The 16,419-nt window shown below is 46.8% G+C and overlaps 1 protein-coding gene across 3 annotated transcripts in view; it reads left to right on the top strand.

Annotated features, from left to right (window-relative positions):
- The window catches only part of PHF8 (PHD finger protein 8), a 33,933-nt gene extending 27,111 nt beyond the window's left edge, over positions 1 to 6,822 (top strand). For all 3 annotated transcript variants that reach the window (XM_061614108.1, XM_061614107.1, XM_061614106.1), the window contains exons 19-21: positions 532 to 641; positions 1,525 to 1,882; positions 4,456 to 6,822. In XM_061614108.1, the coding sequence (XP_061470092.1) occupies positions 532 to 641; positions 1,525 to 1,882; positions 4,456 to 4,544 (557 nt within the window). In that variant the 3' untranslated portion in view covers positions 4,545 to 6,822. The remainder of the gene's footprint in view (positions 1 to 531; positions 642 to 1,524; positions 1,883 to 4,455) is intronic.
- Positions 6,823 to 16,419: the final 9,597 nt, after the last annotated feature.

The raw sequence follows: 16,419 nt of genomic DNA, 5'->3' as shown, positions 1-16,419 counted from the left end.
GTTGCATGTATGCAAAATTGCTTGCTCTGTATGACGTGCAGGTTGTAAAATCCAGCTTTTCTTTGTGCAAAGGGTGAGAATGCTCTTGGCCTATATTTATTCAGTGTTCTCTGTGCTTAAACAAAAATCTACACTGAGCCCATTTTGTGGCTCTGCAGCATCAAGAACACCCTTAGCATGGAGGGGGATCTGCTTTGTCCCAGAATTTTTTCCCCACACATGTGGGGAAAGAGTTAATCAGTGAAAATCTATGTCGTTTCTGTGGGGCAGGTGTGTGTGTGTGATTCTTGAAGAGAGCTTTGCAGGGGGGAGCATCATTGGGCGACCTCTGGGTCCCTCTCCACATTCTCATGGGAGGGGCAGGAGGGGGATTTTCATTCCTTCTCTGAAGTCTCATAGAAGACACTGTTGTTCTGTGTAATGAAGGGAGGGGATGGGGGTATTCTTCCTTTATGAGCCCCCAGTGTCTAGGATGCCACTGGGAGCAAATGGGAAGTCCCCAGCACTAGCCATTTCTTTCCCTCCTTGCAGCCCGGGTCACCCCAACACTGCCCAAGCAAGACCGTCCTGTGCGTGAGGGGACCCGCGTGGCATCCGTCGAGACAGGCTTAGCAGCTGCTGCAGCTAAACTGGCACAGCAGGTAAGTGGCTAGCCCTGCTTTTGAGGTGGAAATAGTGGACCCTGCAGTTTTCTTGAAGGCAGCCTTCTCTTTCAGGTAGCTTTTGATGCCACAAACTGGGAGGCCTCAGGATCTTTCAGGCAGGGTGGGGCTAGAGTTGAGTAGAAAGTTTCTGACCTTCATAGTTAAGAACATAACAAAGAAGAATGCAGAAGAGCATCAGGGCGAAGGCTCCCCTAGTACAGCCCCCTGTCCTCACAGCAGCCAGCCAGCCACACACGGGAAGCCCAAAAGCAGGGCCTGAGTGCAAGAGCACGGTCCTCACTTTGGATTCCCAGCAGCTGCTTTTCAGAGGCATGCTGCCTCCAAAGCATATGGTGGACAGGTGGGTCAGTATGCTCACTATTCGTTTGTTGCCTTTTTTGTCAGTGGCTGCAACTAATTAATCTGCATACGCTGTACCTGTTCAAGGACTGCTCTTTTGGATTTTATTTTGCCAAGATGTTTCAGTACTGTTGCTAGGTCTTACAGCCAAACACCAGTATCCATTTTAAGATCATGATGAAAATGTGTAGCAACCTTTTCAAGAATTATCCAGCTACAGCTAACTGATAACTTTAATGGCCCAAAGTAGGGATGGGCTACAAAGGGCTTCTCTGGGAGCTCCCTTCACAGGGGGAAGCAAATGTCGTGTCCTCCAGTTGTTCAGCTCCAGTTCCCATCAGCCCCAGGCAGCATGGTCAGTAGTCAGGGATGATGGGAGTTGTAGTCCAGCTACACCTTAAAGGCTCCATGTTGGTTTACCCTGGCTTGTTCCAACCAGTGGCATCTCCTCTGCCCTGCTATGATCATGCCTCTGTTCTAGATCAGGGATTCCGTCATCGCTTTCTTTCTCTGTCTTAAGGAACACCAGAAGTTGCAGCGACGGAAGCTCGTTGTAAAAAGGAAACTGCCCTCTCCCAAACCGCCCAGCCCAGAGCCAGAGCCAGAGCCTGAACCATTGGAAGCTGAAGTGGAACCAGACCTGCCACTGCCCCAGCAGGATCTGGACCCTGGGGTGGTGGCTCCAGTGCCCACCCCTCCCACACCAGAACCCAAACAAGAGCAGTTTGCCGGCAGCCTGGTGGATCACGAGTACACTGCCCGGCCCAATGTCTTTGGAATGGCCCAGGTGAACCGTGGCTCCACGCCCATGGCACCAGGTGTCTTCTTGTCCCAGCGACGCCCCTCAGCTGGCTCACCGGGTCCGCTGGCATCGCAGGGTAAGCTAGTGTGTGTGGACTTTTGGACGCTAGTGCTGTTGAAACAGTTTAGAGGAGGTGCTGGTGACACATAGCGCCACGGAATCAGGTCTTACCAATATACCCAGAGTTCCCAGTTGATTAGGCTGGGTACAGCAGGATACTAGCAAAAGGAGTTTGGGACTACACCCAGATAACACTTTTTTAAAGGTTTATTGGAAGATAATTTAACACAGCCAGAGGTGCTCTTCATTACAGGAATTGTAAAATGCAGTATTAGATATGCCCAGTACTCCTGATCTTTCATACAAAATCACACAAGTAACTGGGGACAGCCAGTTAGTGGAGTGGAGGAGAAGAGACTTGGCGGAAGGGAGGAGGCGCACTCACAGAGTCTCACGTGGTGGGCTGTAGTAGAAAACTTCTCCAATCTTCTGGTGAAGCTGGAGTGTCTTTATAGTCAGATAATGCTGTGATGTTCTTGTGATATCTTCACTGAGCCCTAGTATCTCATCTATCAGTCGGTCTGCCGGCACGCATCGTGAGCATTTCTTATATATATTTTAAAGATACAATTATAAATTCAAATACAATGATAGAATTGTATTTATAGTAAATGCATAGCCATGCAAAAGCATATGGAAATACTCCAATAGCAGTATCAATAATAAATAGCATGAATATATAAGTGCATAGAGGTGTTCAGGCACTGATATGTATAGGAAGGAGGACATACACAGCAAATAGACCTTAATTCGTGTCACTGGGAACAATCTAGGAATCCATGCTCTCTAGGAATCATTTTGTCTGGAGGAAGCAAAGGACTGAGTTCTGTGGTGAAGCATTGCTTGCCCCAGTCATCTATACATAACTGTCATTTGCACAGTCAGTTATCTTATCCTGAACTAGGGTGGCATATAATACCTTGCTGAGTAAGTTATGTGCCAAGAGGGTCCCCACTTCAAATCACATCTCTGCCATGAACTGCTATGTGGCATTGGGCAGGGCACGGTTCTCTCAGCCCCTCATTGGATATTACTGATTCATTGTTGATTCATTGCTCTTTGATCTAGGAATATGTTGCCATATAAACAAATTATTTGGCTGTTAACATCTGATTGAAGAAGTGCATAGCACCGCATACACCAGGGTGGGGAAGCCGTGGCTAGGGGTCAAGGAGGAACTTGATTTAGTTTGCATTTAAAGGCAAACCTACCTAATTTGCACTTTCCAAACCAAGATGTGAACCAAAACACAGCCAACCTTTGACATTTGCACTTCCCTGAATGTGGCAATGCAGTTGTCCAGCCAAGTAATGTGTTCAGAAATGCACATACTAAGGAAAAGTGCACATAAAAATACATATATTAGTGAAATAACATACAAAAATGCATTATGTTAGGGAAAATTGCTTTGCAAACCTGTATAAAGTAAGTAACGTATCAAACAGCAACAGGCCCCAAATATCTGAGAGACTGCCTCATTCCCTACAGACTCTCTCAGGTGTTAGGATCAGGAGAGGGGGGCCTTCTTGGCAGTTTCACTGCCCTCAGAAGTATGGGGGGGGGATAATGGCTCGGGAGAGGGCATGCTTTGTGGCTACCCCTAAGTTGTGGAACTCCCTGCCCACAGAGGTGCGTCTGTACAGTTTTCAACGAATGCTGAGGACACGTCTCTTTACCCTGGCCTTTGACACACTTGAGATGGGTGCTTTCAGGATGCACCCTGCTCCTGTGTTTTTAGTCTGTTTTTAATTGTTTTTAACATTGAATTTTAAACTGTTGTAACTCACCCTTGGACCTGCTGGTGAAGAGCAGTTAATAAATTTAACAATAACAATAATAATAATACAAAATGTATATCAGGAGAAATTTGCATGAAAATGCTGCTGGGTTTTCATGAGGGCCTTTAAAAAAATCACAAACCGATGTAGAAATGTAGAGAACTGAAGACGGGAAAAATGCAAAACTGAGAGAAACCACAATTGGCAGATTTGCCTGTCCCTTCCTTTGGCCCTCTAGATGCTGTTGGATTCCAGCTCCCATCAGCTCCAGTCAGCCTGGCCAGCGCTCAGGAATGATGGGAGCTGGAGTCCAAGATCATCTCAAGGGCCACAGATTCCCCATCCCTGACACAGAGAAATACATTGTTCCTTTTAATACTCCAGTGATCCCTTCTGTGAGAGAAGATAAGAGTTTCCTTCAGGCAGAGATTTTAGGCCACAGGCATGGGGTGAAGGAAGAAGGCAAGCAGATCTTGACCCATCATGGGCATAGTCCACTGAAAAGCAATCCTCTGCAAGTCCCATTGAAAATGGGTGCACCAAGAGCTCAGCAGGGCTTGCACAGACAACTTTCCAGTGGGTTGCTTTCAGTATTAATTAGCGAGTGGGAGAGAGGTGCCACTTAGATTTTTCCATATCAGGCATCCAGATGTCTTGGGCTGGTCCTCTGGACTCTAGGATTTCTAGTTCATGGAGGCAGAGGCCTGTCTCTTGGGAGGACAAGTTGTGCATCCTGTTTGGATAAGTAGATTAACGGGTGGCCTCATCCCTGACCACGACTCACCAGTTTTCCCGCTTTCCCCCTCTCCAGGGAAACGGCCCAAGAAGGGGTTAGCAACAGCCAAGCAGCGGCTCGGGCGCATCCTGAAGATCCATCGCAATGGCAAGCTGCTGCTCTGAGTGCCATCCTTGTGCCTGTTCCTGACCTCATGCCCCTTGGGCACTAGCAGACGGGTGAGGCACAGATGAGGCACACAGACACAATGTTTGGGAGGCACTGCCTTAGGGTCCTCGAGAGCTGCCAGGACAGTGGGTGGTGGACGAGCCCCCCGTGCTACCTCTCCCTCCCTGGGGTGGATCAGAGCCAAGACTGAGCTGCCCCTGCCACAGGGAGCATTGGACTAGACTGGCAGCCATTCTGAGGTGGAGCTGAACCACGCTTCTTTCCCTGGAGAGGCAGACAATGCCGGAGGCACCGAGGGGCTTCCCCATGCTCACTGACTCTCCATCCCTACCTCGACCTGCTGCACTTCCTTTTTTTTGTTTGTTCTGGGGCTGATACCTCTGTAGAATTCTCTTGCCTCCGCCAGATCGCACACACAGACATTGGTTAGCCTTTTCTTCCCAGCTATCCTTTGTAATTTTGCTGCTGCACACGGACTCTGGTGCGACAAGGAGTGTCTTTATTTTTTTTAACGTTTTTACCCCCAAGCAGGAAGCAGCTACTTATTGTCTTCACTGAAGCAGATAGCCATTCTTCGTTCCCAGTCTTCAATAGGGATCCCTTTGAGACTCTGCCTCCTTTCAGACAAACCTTGGGGAAGTGGGTAGGAGGTGCTTTGGCCCTGTGCTCCATAGAGGGTCACCCACCAGCTTGGCAGACTCCCAAGAAGGCAAGATGGAGGCAACTCTTTTGGGCAATGCAATGGTGTTCTTGCCTGTGCTGTTTCTCAAAACCTGGGTTGGGGTAGAGTGCAGGCTGGATGTAATTCCAAGCCAAAAGTGCCCTCTACATTGAATTGGGAGATGCAGGTGGAGAGTTATGTCTGACCATAATGTTTAAGCACAGCATTGGTAGTCCCCAATTTATCTGTGCCACTTCAGAATGCAAGTGGGTGGGGGATCAGTTTTTTCATGACCTAAATCCTAAACACCCTGCATGTTCAAAATGAGCATTCTCCCTGGAGCAGCCTTTCCCAACCAGTGTGCCTCCAGATGTTGTTGGACCACAACTCCCATCAGCCTCAGCCAGCATTGCCAATGGTCAGGAAGGATGGGAGTTGTGGTCCAACAACATCTGGAGGCCCACTGGTTGGGAAAGGCTGCCCTGGAGGATAGCCCATCAGATGGATGTACTGCCACCTATCCTCCACAGGCAGTAAATGCAGAGTGTTGAGGAAGTACGTAGCCTCATGATAGTTCCCAGACCATTCCCTGCCTCTTCGTCCAGCTTTATCTGCTATCTTTCCCTAAGCCTTCCTTTTTCCCCTCTCACTGCTGTTTTTTTCCTGTTCCTTTAACATTGTTTAGTTTCTAGTCACTCTGGTGAGTCCAACCATTGGTTTCCCGTGTGTTATTTGTGGTTTTCCTGTCAGATCACTTGTTTTCCCTGGTAGGGCGTACTTTGTTTGGATCCCAGCCCCTTTTGCCTCATTCCTTATCATTTATCTTCCCTCCCTTCACTCTTGTGGACCCTCCTTTTGTCCCTTGCTGTGCTCTTATCTTCGCCCTTGCTAGTTGCGCCATCTCGCTCACCTCAATCACATCTGCTCCGCCCTCTATTTTCCAAGCTGCTTCCTTCCCTAGCTTTCCGTCTGCCATTTTCCAAACCGCTTTGTTCCCCAGGCCACTATGGCAGCGGTTTTTTCCATTCAAGATTAGCATTTCGGGGAAAGGCTAGTGCCTCCTTCCTGACTTGCCCAGCTATGTACATGAAGGGAATTCTGTTGTTCTGCTCAGTCTCCCTGCTTGCAGTCAGAAGTGGTACAGGCCAGCACCAGTTACTTCCAATAGGGCTGTACAGCATAGGGTTCCTCAGAGAAGGCCAGACTATGATGAGGGTCTCCAGTAAGGCTTCACAGTTATTCCTGTTGCAAATCTGTTGTTAATTTCCCCTTTTTTCTCCTACCCCCCCCACACTTTTCTGGGTCTGTTTTTACATTTTTGGCATAAAGCAATCTCCCTTCTGCTCCCCCCCTTTCTTATCCCTACAGCGGCAGGGAGGGCATCATGCCCCCTAAGCAAGGACTTTAAAAGACATTTCTACCCAACTGCACAGCTCAGTTTATGTGGCTATGTATCATATTTTTACGCCAGACTCCAGCAGGCTTTGTGTAAATGTTTGAATTCTATTTTTTAGGTATCTCTCTAGAAATGTGTGTTTAAAAAAAATCAAATGAGGCTGAAACTTTTTTTATATATATATTCAAGGTTAGAATAAAAACCTTTGTCAGTTTAACATGGCTCATATATGGGATAGACTGTTCTGAATCTATTTCTCCAGGAACAAAAGCCTTCATTTGGGATGCTGAGAGCTCTCCAACTGTCTTTGCTCTGAAGAGATTGATGTTTCGGTGTAAACTTAGGGTATCTTCTCACACAATTAGTACTACAGTTGAGATACTGCTTCCAAAACATACATTGCATGTCAATTTTGAAAGGCATCTGTGCACATTATTTGTAGTTTGGTAGTTTTACAATTGGGGCTAATCTGAAATTACTCCTCATTTTTTGCAAACATTTTCAACAGTGCCAACGAAATGCCTCTCCTTTTTGGCAGTGTTTCAACACTTCTTGGAAGAAAAAAATCTTGTTCAGTTAAACTGCAGTGTCACCTGGGTTGCATCATCAAGCAGCAAAATCAGATTATACCCAGTGATGTTATGACATCAGGGCAAAGCCTAGTGCTGTTGTCCTGTTCAGTATGTGATCTCTGATCGGATAGGTTCACCCTTGTGACTAATTCAGGAGGGAAGAAGCATGAAGCAAAACCATTCCATCAAATAATGTTTTTAAAAGGTGACTCACAGTCAAAGCGTTTTCTGGGCGGGAAATTCTATCCCACCAAAATCACAAGTTTCAACCTGAAAACCCAAACTGCCACATAGTCAGTTCAGCCCTATTTAAAATGTATGAAAGCAGTAGCTAAACCCTTTCCCTACTTAAGTATATTATATAGGGGTAAGTGGTGAATAACATATTCTATGTCAAGGGCACATACCTGTATTATTGGCCTCTTGTCCCTTTTGCACAACAGCAGCCTGATCCTTCTCTCTGTTTGATGTTTGATGTATTTTAAAAGGGCATATAGTAAAAAACACAATCACAAGACCTTCACAGTTGGCATGCTGCATGTGTATTCTCCATCCTGGACTTGATGGCATTATAGGCCCCTTACAACTCTACTATTCTATGATCCTTCTTGGTCCAGACTCTGGGTACTGTTCAGCTTGGGCAGCAGGCGTCAGGCTTGAGAATAGCCTTCCTTAACTTGGTGTTCACCAGATGTCGCTGGGCAACAACTCCCATCATCACTGACCATTAGCCACACCAAAACATCTGGAGGACACCAGAAGAAAGGTTGACCCTGGTCTGGAAGTCCCTTTCTCCTCAGGACCAATTTTTTTGCCTGGAAGTGGGCTTTGTGTCTGGTCTGCTGCCTTGTGTAAGTGGGGCCTTTCTAACAGATTGGAAGTTGATTTAGAATAGTGCTTTCATTTGGAGAAGCCTTGGGGGTTTCTCAGAATTTTATCAGGCTCTCTCATTTAAGAGATGGGTAGTAGTAGGCAGCTTGTCCATTTAACTAATCTTCCTCTGTGTGGCTGCAGGGGAATGGGGAGTGTGTCAGGTGACCCTATGTGATTGGCCAAGTACCTACGTGAACCACATACCTTACAACCTTGGAATTCTCTGCAATGCACAAGAGTGCCATATGCACCTCAGTAGGCAAGTCAATCGGTTGTAGTCAACATAGCGCTAAGGTAAACATTCTTCCTCTCTCTTCCCCCTGTGCACCCCCTAAATCTGGTGTGGGGGTTTCCCCAACGCTCCAGAGCAGATTTGGGGACAGCACGGGGGAGGAAGGGGGAAATCCTGTTGTGCTAGTGCTAATTCTTGCATTAATACAAGAATTTAGTTGAATTCCGCCCATAGTGACACTTTTTCTCAAGGTAAAAGCTGGTTTTTAAAATAGCTAATTTAGAAGAAGAGGAGGGGGAGACACTTCTTCTGCTTCCCTTATGGGTTCAATATTTGCAGCAGGTTCATGTTGCACAATCTAGCCAGCTATGCAAGATGGTCATCAAAGGACAATTGGACACCTCTGGTTCAGAACTGCCATTGCCATTATGCTTTATCTCTACTGATTTTTAGATGCACAAAATTAACACTGGGAAGACATTCATGGGATGAAGCCTGTTAAGCTAATTACATCCAATTAGATAAGGGTGGAATAGATTACAGACCTTCTTTTCCTGTAAGTAAAACAATGGCTTGTTTTTGCTGCAGCTTTAGAGCTATACCATAACAGCAGTTTAACTTTTATTGTATGAATTGTAAAATACAATTGAACACATGAAAACAGAACCTTGCCCTGCCAGAGCTCAGACTTCTATGAAAGGAAAAGAGGCTTTTAGCTGCAATATTCTGGGGCAAACTTACTGCAGATAAAAGCAATAAATAAAAAGGAATGAAAATAATGTAATAGCATCACTAGGAGACATCAGGCTTCAGCAGTGGATAGGAAACTCCCAGAGTGCCAGAAAATTTAAAATGTGATTTGCCTCTTAGCTGTGGTAGTGACATTTGGAAAGTCCATTCAGAAATTTGATGAGGGTGAGAACGGAAGAGGCCTTCTAGCCATTCCTGTGCAGAGACCAGAATAAATCACTGACATCATTTTCCTGCTTCTGCTGCCCTGCCAGGCACTGGCCACACTGGAGCTCTTGTCTGCTTCTCGTTTGGCCCTTGAGTGCAAAAGTGGAGATGGGAAAGAGAGGATGGAGATTTCTTCCTGTGGTGTAGGATTTTGTATTTCCTATCTTCCTCTTTGGGCAGAGCACCCAGTGATCTGTCTGGCATGCCATAGAGACTGCAGGAACGGGGATCAGCCTCAGTTGTGCAGGAGTGCCATGGCACTTAAGCTAATAGAATGCAGAATAAATCAGTATATCCAAGTGTGCCTCCCCCCTGACTTCTAGCCTCCAAGGTGCACAGTTTTTTCTCTCCCTGTACCACATCTGAATAAAATCACAAATGAGAAGATCCACCTTAAGACAATTAGGTTTAAAATATTAATTATTTAACAGCCTGGTGCCCATTTTCCACCAGCGAAGGAGGGTGTCTTGAATGGGTTTCTCCTGTTGTTCCACAGGCATGATATCTGAACTGGGGTTACGCTCAGTTAGAAAAAAGCTCTACATCTTACATGGAAACAGGGTCATTTTCCAACTAGACCCCCACACACACTTCGTCCTGAAAAGCAAGCCCTCCTTTTCACAGATCACATCTCAAGACTCAATGGTGACATGCTCCTGGCCAGAGCCAAAACACGCTGAAGAAAAGGAGTGGCATAAGCCAGATCGTCAAAGGACTTCTAAAGAACCACATTTACATAGCAAAATTCTGCACATCTAATAGTTGATTTGTTTCCACTCTGTCACGATGGCCAAAAAGCTTTCTGAATCCACCAGTGGTAGGTGGCTCTAAGGATAAGGGTGACTGTACCTTTATGGGCACCTCCCATATCTAGTTTACAAGATTAGGCCTGAGCAAGAGGCAGGGCCAGAAGCCAGAGTGAGAAAATAAACACCTAAAGGTGATAGCTCTTCATTTCTTGTTCAGTTCCCCTGACCTCATCATTAAGCTGAGAACATTGCATGGTACCAAAAGTGGGATCAGCAAGCAAAGTAAGGGGCAGAAAATCTGAGATAAAAGATGGAATGGAGTTGCAACTCAGTGGCAAAGCTACAGAACCCTGGAAAAGACTTAAGCAAGACTTCATCATCTACATCTACATGCAAGGAATGGATGAGAAATGATCCTCAAAAGGTAGCCATATTTTTTGCATATATCCAAACAAGATGGCAACGGGGGAGGTTTCCATGCTCCGTTTTCTGCAATAATGCTGTATATCTGCAGACCTACAGACAAGTATACCTCCCTGATAATTGCTTATTTATAGACTACTGCACTTCTGCATAGAAGCTGCTCTGGGAGCATTCAACCAGTCTAATTCTGGAGTGTTTGTATTCACCTGACGAGGAGTCAGGAGTCTTGAGTCTCGGGAGGTGTTGGGTTTCCAGGCAACACCCCCCTTACAGATGCTGTTATTAACCGGGGAAGAAGATGGACACGTTACAATATATTATCTTCTTGTTTTGGAACGTGCTATTGAGGAGTATATTTTTATTGGATCTCTTCCCGGGAATAATTGGCCTTAACAGCTGGAGCAACTGTTTAGCTGCTGCCCTCAGAGGAAGCCTGCATCTGCCAAGGGTCGTTTAAGAACATCATTGACAGGAGAGATGGCTCTATCTGAGATTATTGCTGTTGTTGCTTGTTGTTTAATTCCATCCACGAATCTTAGTGAGAGTTTTACTCCTTGCAGACTCAGACTCAAGCCCCTGGCTGTACTTCAGTGAGCTTGCCATCAATTGGTGATTCACCAGCTGGTTTAACTGTTCAACGACCCCGTCATTAAGTTGTTTTAGCAAATTCCTCATGAGCAGTGTTTTTGCCAGCTATAAGAACATTTCCAAGAACAGTGATAATCCCAGCTAGGTCAGAGATATCCAGGAGTTGAACAAGGATCTAGGTTATCCCAATACATCAGTTGTGGTGAGGAATTTTCCTCCAGGAACATTGCTACAGAAGAGACGTGTTAAGCAACTACTCCATCCTCTCATGAGACTTCTGTTGAGAATTTTACCTTCGTCCAACCCTAGATCCTATTAGCAAGCGCTGTCATCCTCGGCTGCAACAACTGGAGAACAGGTGGAGGGATTTTGGTCCCCGGTGAAGGCGGTTGGTTACTGCCTCCAGGGACAAGGGGTGGAGAGACACTGAAGACTGGGGAACACAATCTTGACTATTAAGTCTGAGTCATCTGATGGTCGGTAGTTGGCCCTTAGCAAGGCCAGAAATCTCTTGGAAGTGCCTCCCGGTGTGTGGAGGAAACTCCGTTGGTCTAAGTGTGGGCGTTCTATTAGATCTCTGGGAGGCCTATATTGGGACATGTGTCTACCGGAGGGAAGTGATGGAGGGTCACCTAGGGATCAATACATAAGCATACTGGGAACCAGTCGCCGATGGAGTTTCAAAGCCAGATCACGTCAGCAAATGGGAATGGGCAAGAGATGTGTAATACCTATCCCTTGCTCTGGACCCGCTCAGAGTCGCAAGTGTGTGTGGGGTTGTCTGGCCCTGTCCTCTGGCCTTTGACTGCTGCTGTTTAATGCCAGGTCGGTTACCCAACCCCAACCCCCCAATCCATGATATGATTCTGGATGAGAGGGCGGATCTGGCATGCATTACGGAAACCTGGCTGAATGAGGCTGCGGCTCCCATCTTAGCGGCCATATGCCCAGCCGTGTTCCTGTATGCACAGCAGCCAAGAATTGGAGGCCGGGGTGGAGGAGTGGTGGTTATTTATCGTAGATCCCTGCTTTTCAACAGGCCTCCCCTTCGTGAGACTAAGATCGCTGACTGTCTGTATTGGCGGTTGGGCCCAAAGGGTAGTCTCGGGTTCTTACTGGTATACCGTCCACCATGCTGCACGTTGGACTCTCTAGCCGAGGTGTTGGAGGTGGTCTCAGATGTACGTGCGCAATCCCCAAACTTATTAGTTCTGGGGAATTTTAATGTGCATTCTGAGGCCTCTCTTTCAGGAGTGTCCTAAGATTTCATGGACACCATGGCTGCTTGGAGCTAAAACCCATTCAAACAGGGCCCACACATGCAGCTGGTCATGCTCTCGACCTGGTGTTTGTGTCAGGAGAGGTGGGAAATGACTTGAAAGTTGGGGGTCTGGCCACCACCACCCTGTCCTGGTCGGATCATTACCTAGTTAGAATAGACCTTCAGGTGTCACAAACCCCTCGTAGGGGTAGAGGACCCACTAGGATGATTCATCCTAGACGGTTGATGAACCCTGACAGATTCTTACGTGAGCTGGGGGATTCTTTAAAAACTACACATGGCCATTCGGCTGAGACTCTGGTGTCAAGGTAGAATGTTGGGATCACCGAGGCATTAGACTGGATGGCTCCGAAACACCCCCTCCCATTAGATAGAGCTTTGACGGTGCCTTGGTATACTCCGTGGTTGTGTAGCTTACGGAGGGAGGTGAGACGGCTAGAGCGGAAATTGCACGCAGAGGACGACCGAGCACAGGTTAGAGTGGCAGCGGCAACCAATCGGTTGGCAATGGTGACAGCAAAGAGGGAGTTTTTTGTTGCCTCTATTGCAACCGCAGAGTGCTGTCCTAGGAGACTGTTCCAGGTGGTCCGTAGTTTGGTTGGTCCAGCTGCCCCAAACCCGACAGAACATGCCAGGCCTCCTGTGACGATTTTGCAAAATACTTTGTGGACAAAATCGATCATATCAAGATACCATTCTGCCTGCCACAGCCATAGTAATTGAACCAGAGACAGCCATCAGGTCCTTGGTGACGTGGGATCGATTCCAGCTTCTCTCCTCCGAGGAAGTAGTTAAGGTTCTTTCCTCGCTTAAACTAACTTCCTGCATACTTGACCCTTGCCCAGCATGGCTCATTATGAGCTGCAAGGATAGACCGGGCGAGGGGATCAAGGCAGTGGTTAAAGCGTCCCTTGAAGGAGGTCATCTGCCATCTGCCTTTAAGGAGGCAGTAATTACACCAATTCTAAAAAAGTCCTCCTTAGACCCCCTGAACCTAAACAACTTCCGCCCAGTCTCAAACTTACCATTCCTGAGTAAGATGGTCGAGCAGGTGGTGGTGAACCAGCTACAAGCGTACTTAGAGGAAGTGAATTATCTTGACACATTTCAATCAGGTTTCAGACCCAGACATGGGACAGAAACAGCATTGGTTGCTCTGGTGGACGATACGAGAAGGGCGCTGGACAGAGGTGAATACACTCTCCTTGTTCTCCTGGATCTCTCAGCGGCCTTTGACACCGTTGACCACGGTATCCTGCTAGATCGCCTAGAGAGGCTAGGTATAGAAGGCATTGTTTTACAGTGGTTCCGTTCCTTCCTCTCTGGGAGATACCAGAGAGTGGCGTTGGGAGAAGAGGTTTCTGAGCCTTGGCCTCTCACTTGTGGGGTGCCGCAGGGCTCTATCCTCTCCCCGATGTTATTCAATGTCTATATAAAGCCGCTGGGAGATATCATCAGGAGATCCAGCCTGCAATACCATCAATATGCAGACAACATGCAGATTTACCTCTCATTCAAATCCTCCCCGCTGGCGGCAATAGAAATGCTATCCAAGTGCCTGGAGTCGGCGAGTGACTGGATGGGCAGGAATAAGCTTAAGCTGAATCCTGACAAAACTGAGGTTCCGCTGGTGGGAGACAAGGGAAGATTGGGGATTACCGATCTGGTGCTCAATGGGGTACATCTGTCCCTGAGAGACCAGGTCCGTAGCCTGGGAGTCATTCCTGACTCTCAGCTATCTATGGAGGCACAGGTTTCTGCCGTAAGTCGGGCAGCGCTATATCAACTTCTTCTGATACAAAGGATACGCCCCTACCTCCCTAGCCATCTGCTCCCTTTGGTGGTGCATGCTTTGGTTTCGTCTCGCTTAGATTATTGTAATGCACTATATGTGGGTCTACCCTTGAAAACGGTCCGTAAGCTGCAATTAGTGCAGAATGCGGCAGCTCACCTGATTAAAGGCAGCCGCCGCCGAGATCATATCACTCCAGTGCTCAAGGAGTTGCTCAGGCCAAATTGAGTTTAACAAGTATTGACTTTAACTTTTAAGACCCTATTTGATGCTGGCCCAGTCTATCTAATGGGACGCCTCCATTATCACCAGGGGTGCCGTTTAACAAGATCGACCACAAATGGTCTACTCCATATTCCTCCAGTTAAAGCAGCTAGATTGGTGAGGACTAGGACGAGAGCCTTCTCAGTTGTGGCCCCCTCTCTATGGAATTCTTTACCAACCAACCTCCCCCAGGGCCCCTCCTTGATGTGTTTCCGCTGGGCTTTGAAGACCTGGCTCTTCAACCAGGCTGGGGAGGTGGGTTAGGTTCTTCAGGTTTTGTAGTCATTAGTTGTGGTTTTAATTTTCGTGTATATGTTTTTATACTGAATGTATTATGTATTTTATTGTACGTCGCCCAGAGTGGCAGGACAACCTGCCAGATGGGCGTCTAACAAATCCAATAAATAAATAAATAAATAAATAAATAGCAGGGGAGGCAGTAGATATTTTCCATGCCATCCTATGAAGTCAGAAGGAACAGTTTAGTTTTTCAGTAGTTCTAAAGAAATTTGAAGAGTATTGCATGCCCAAGAGCAATGACACTTACGAAAGATACAAGTTTTACCTCGGATGGCAGAAGGAAGGGGAATCAGTAGAAGAATTCCGTACTGACCTTAAAGTGAGGAATCAGTCGTGCAACTTTGGGACCCTAACAGCATCATTAATTTGAAATCAGATAGTGTTGGGAGTTAAGAGACTCCAACTGCAGAAACGACTCCTGGAAGGCTGTGATTGGATTGGACTCTAGAAAGGACAATCAAGATTGCACAAACAGCTGCTGAAGCAGACGCTAGAGTGCTAGTCTTAGAGGAAAAAATTGCAAATGTATCCATTTAAACAGAAAGTAGAGACAAAATCCCCAGGAATCCTAGGTACAGCATGAGCAGGTTTTCACTGAAGGGACAGTCCCTGGAGGGAAGCAATCCAAACAAGAAAATCACAGAAGTACTGCAATGCAATATGCAAGTATTTACACCTCAGGAGAAGTACTTGCAGTGGGGAGGCAGTCAAAGTCACAGATATTGTCCTGCAATAGGGAAGCATTGCAATGCATGCAAAACTACAAGCACTTTGCAAAAGTATGCTACCAACTAAGACAAGATCATCAGATAATTCATTAATAGTAAAAAAAAAACCTTGCGGTTGCCACCACTCACCATATGCTCAGAGGCACATACCAAATACTTCCAAGCTTCACAGGAAGTGGTTTGGACTGTGAAAGACCAACCCAAATGGTGTTTGCATTTTGACAAATTTGTAGGGCAGTACAGTATCTCAGAGAGGAGGTCAGGTCTCCTGCTCCCCTGGTGCATTCACTATAGCTGCCCAATTTCCCTGCTTTTTAAAGTTTGATAGAAATATCTGTGGGCTATAGGTACATTCTTAAACTGCAATGTTTTTTTGGTTTAGTGGTTTAGTGAATTTCTCTGCTTTTTAATTTGGGAGATAAGAAATGGGATCCTGTGCAAGTTTGCTGAGAATGGATTGATCATTTGCATGCTTATTGAGTTCAGTGGGATTTACTCCCCTGCAATCATGCTTAGGATAGGTGAAACTGACCATGGGGGGAGGAGAAGATGGAGGGAGAGCTGGAGTGGGCAGGAGAGGAAGAAAGGAGGGGGAAAGTAGGTCTGATCATTTGCATGCTTATTGAGTTCAATGGCCCGTGCAATCATGGTTAGGATAGATAAACCTGACCAAGGAGGAGAGGACAGGAGAGGGAAGGGAGGGGAGAGGGGAGTGGAAGGAGCGGGATGGAAGGGGAGAGGGCAAAAGGGAGGTGATGGAAGGGAGGAGAAGGGGAGGGCAGGTTTGATCATTTGCATGCTTATTGAGTTCAATGGGATTTACTCCCATGCAATCATAGTTAGGATAGGTAAAACTGACCAAGGGGGAGGAAAGGGAGAGGGAGGGGCAAAGGAAAGGGGAGGAAAGGGGCAAGAGGAGGGCAGGTTTGAGCATTTGCATGCTTTTTGAGTTCAGTGGGATTTACTCCTGTGCAATCATGCTTAGGATAGATGAAACTGACCTGGAGGAGGAGCAGGGCAGGGAGGATGAGGAGGGGAGGAGATTGGGTGGGTG

The sequence above is a fragment of the Rhineura floridana genome, chromosome 3 (genome assembly GCF_030035675.1).
Source record: "Rhineura floridana isolate rRhiFlo1 chromosome 3, rRhiFlo1.hap2, whole genome shotgun sequence".
NCBI classification, from domain to species: Eukaryota; Metazoa; Chordata; class Lepidosauria; order Squamata; family Rhineuridae; genus Rhineura; species Rhineura floridana.
The sequence above is the reverse complement of the archived record's forward strand: the minus strand, read 5'-3'. Positions and strand labels throughout refer to the sequence as shown.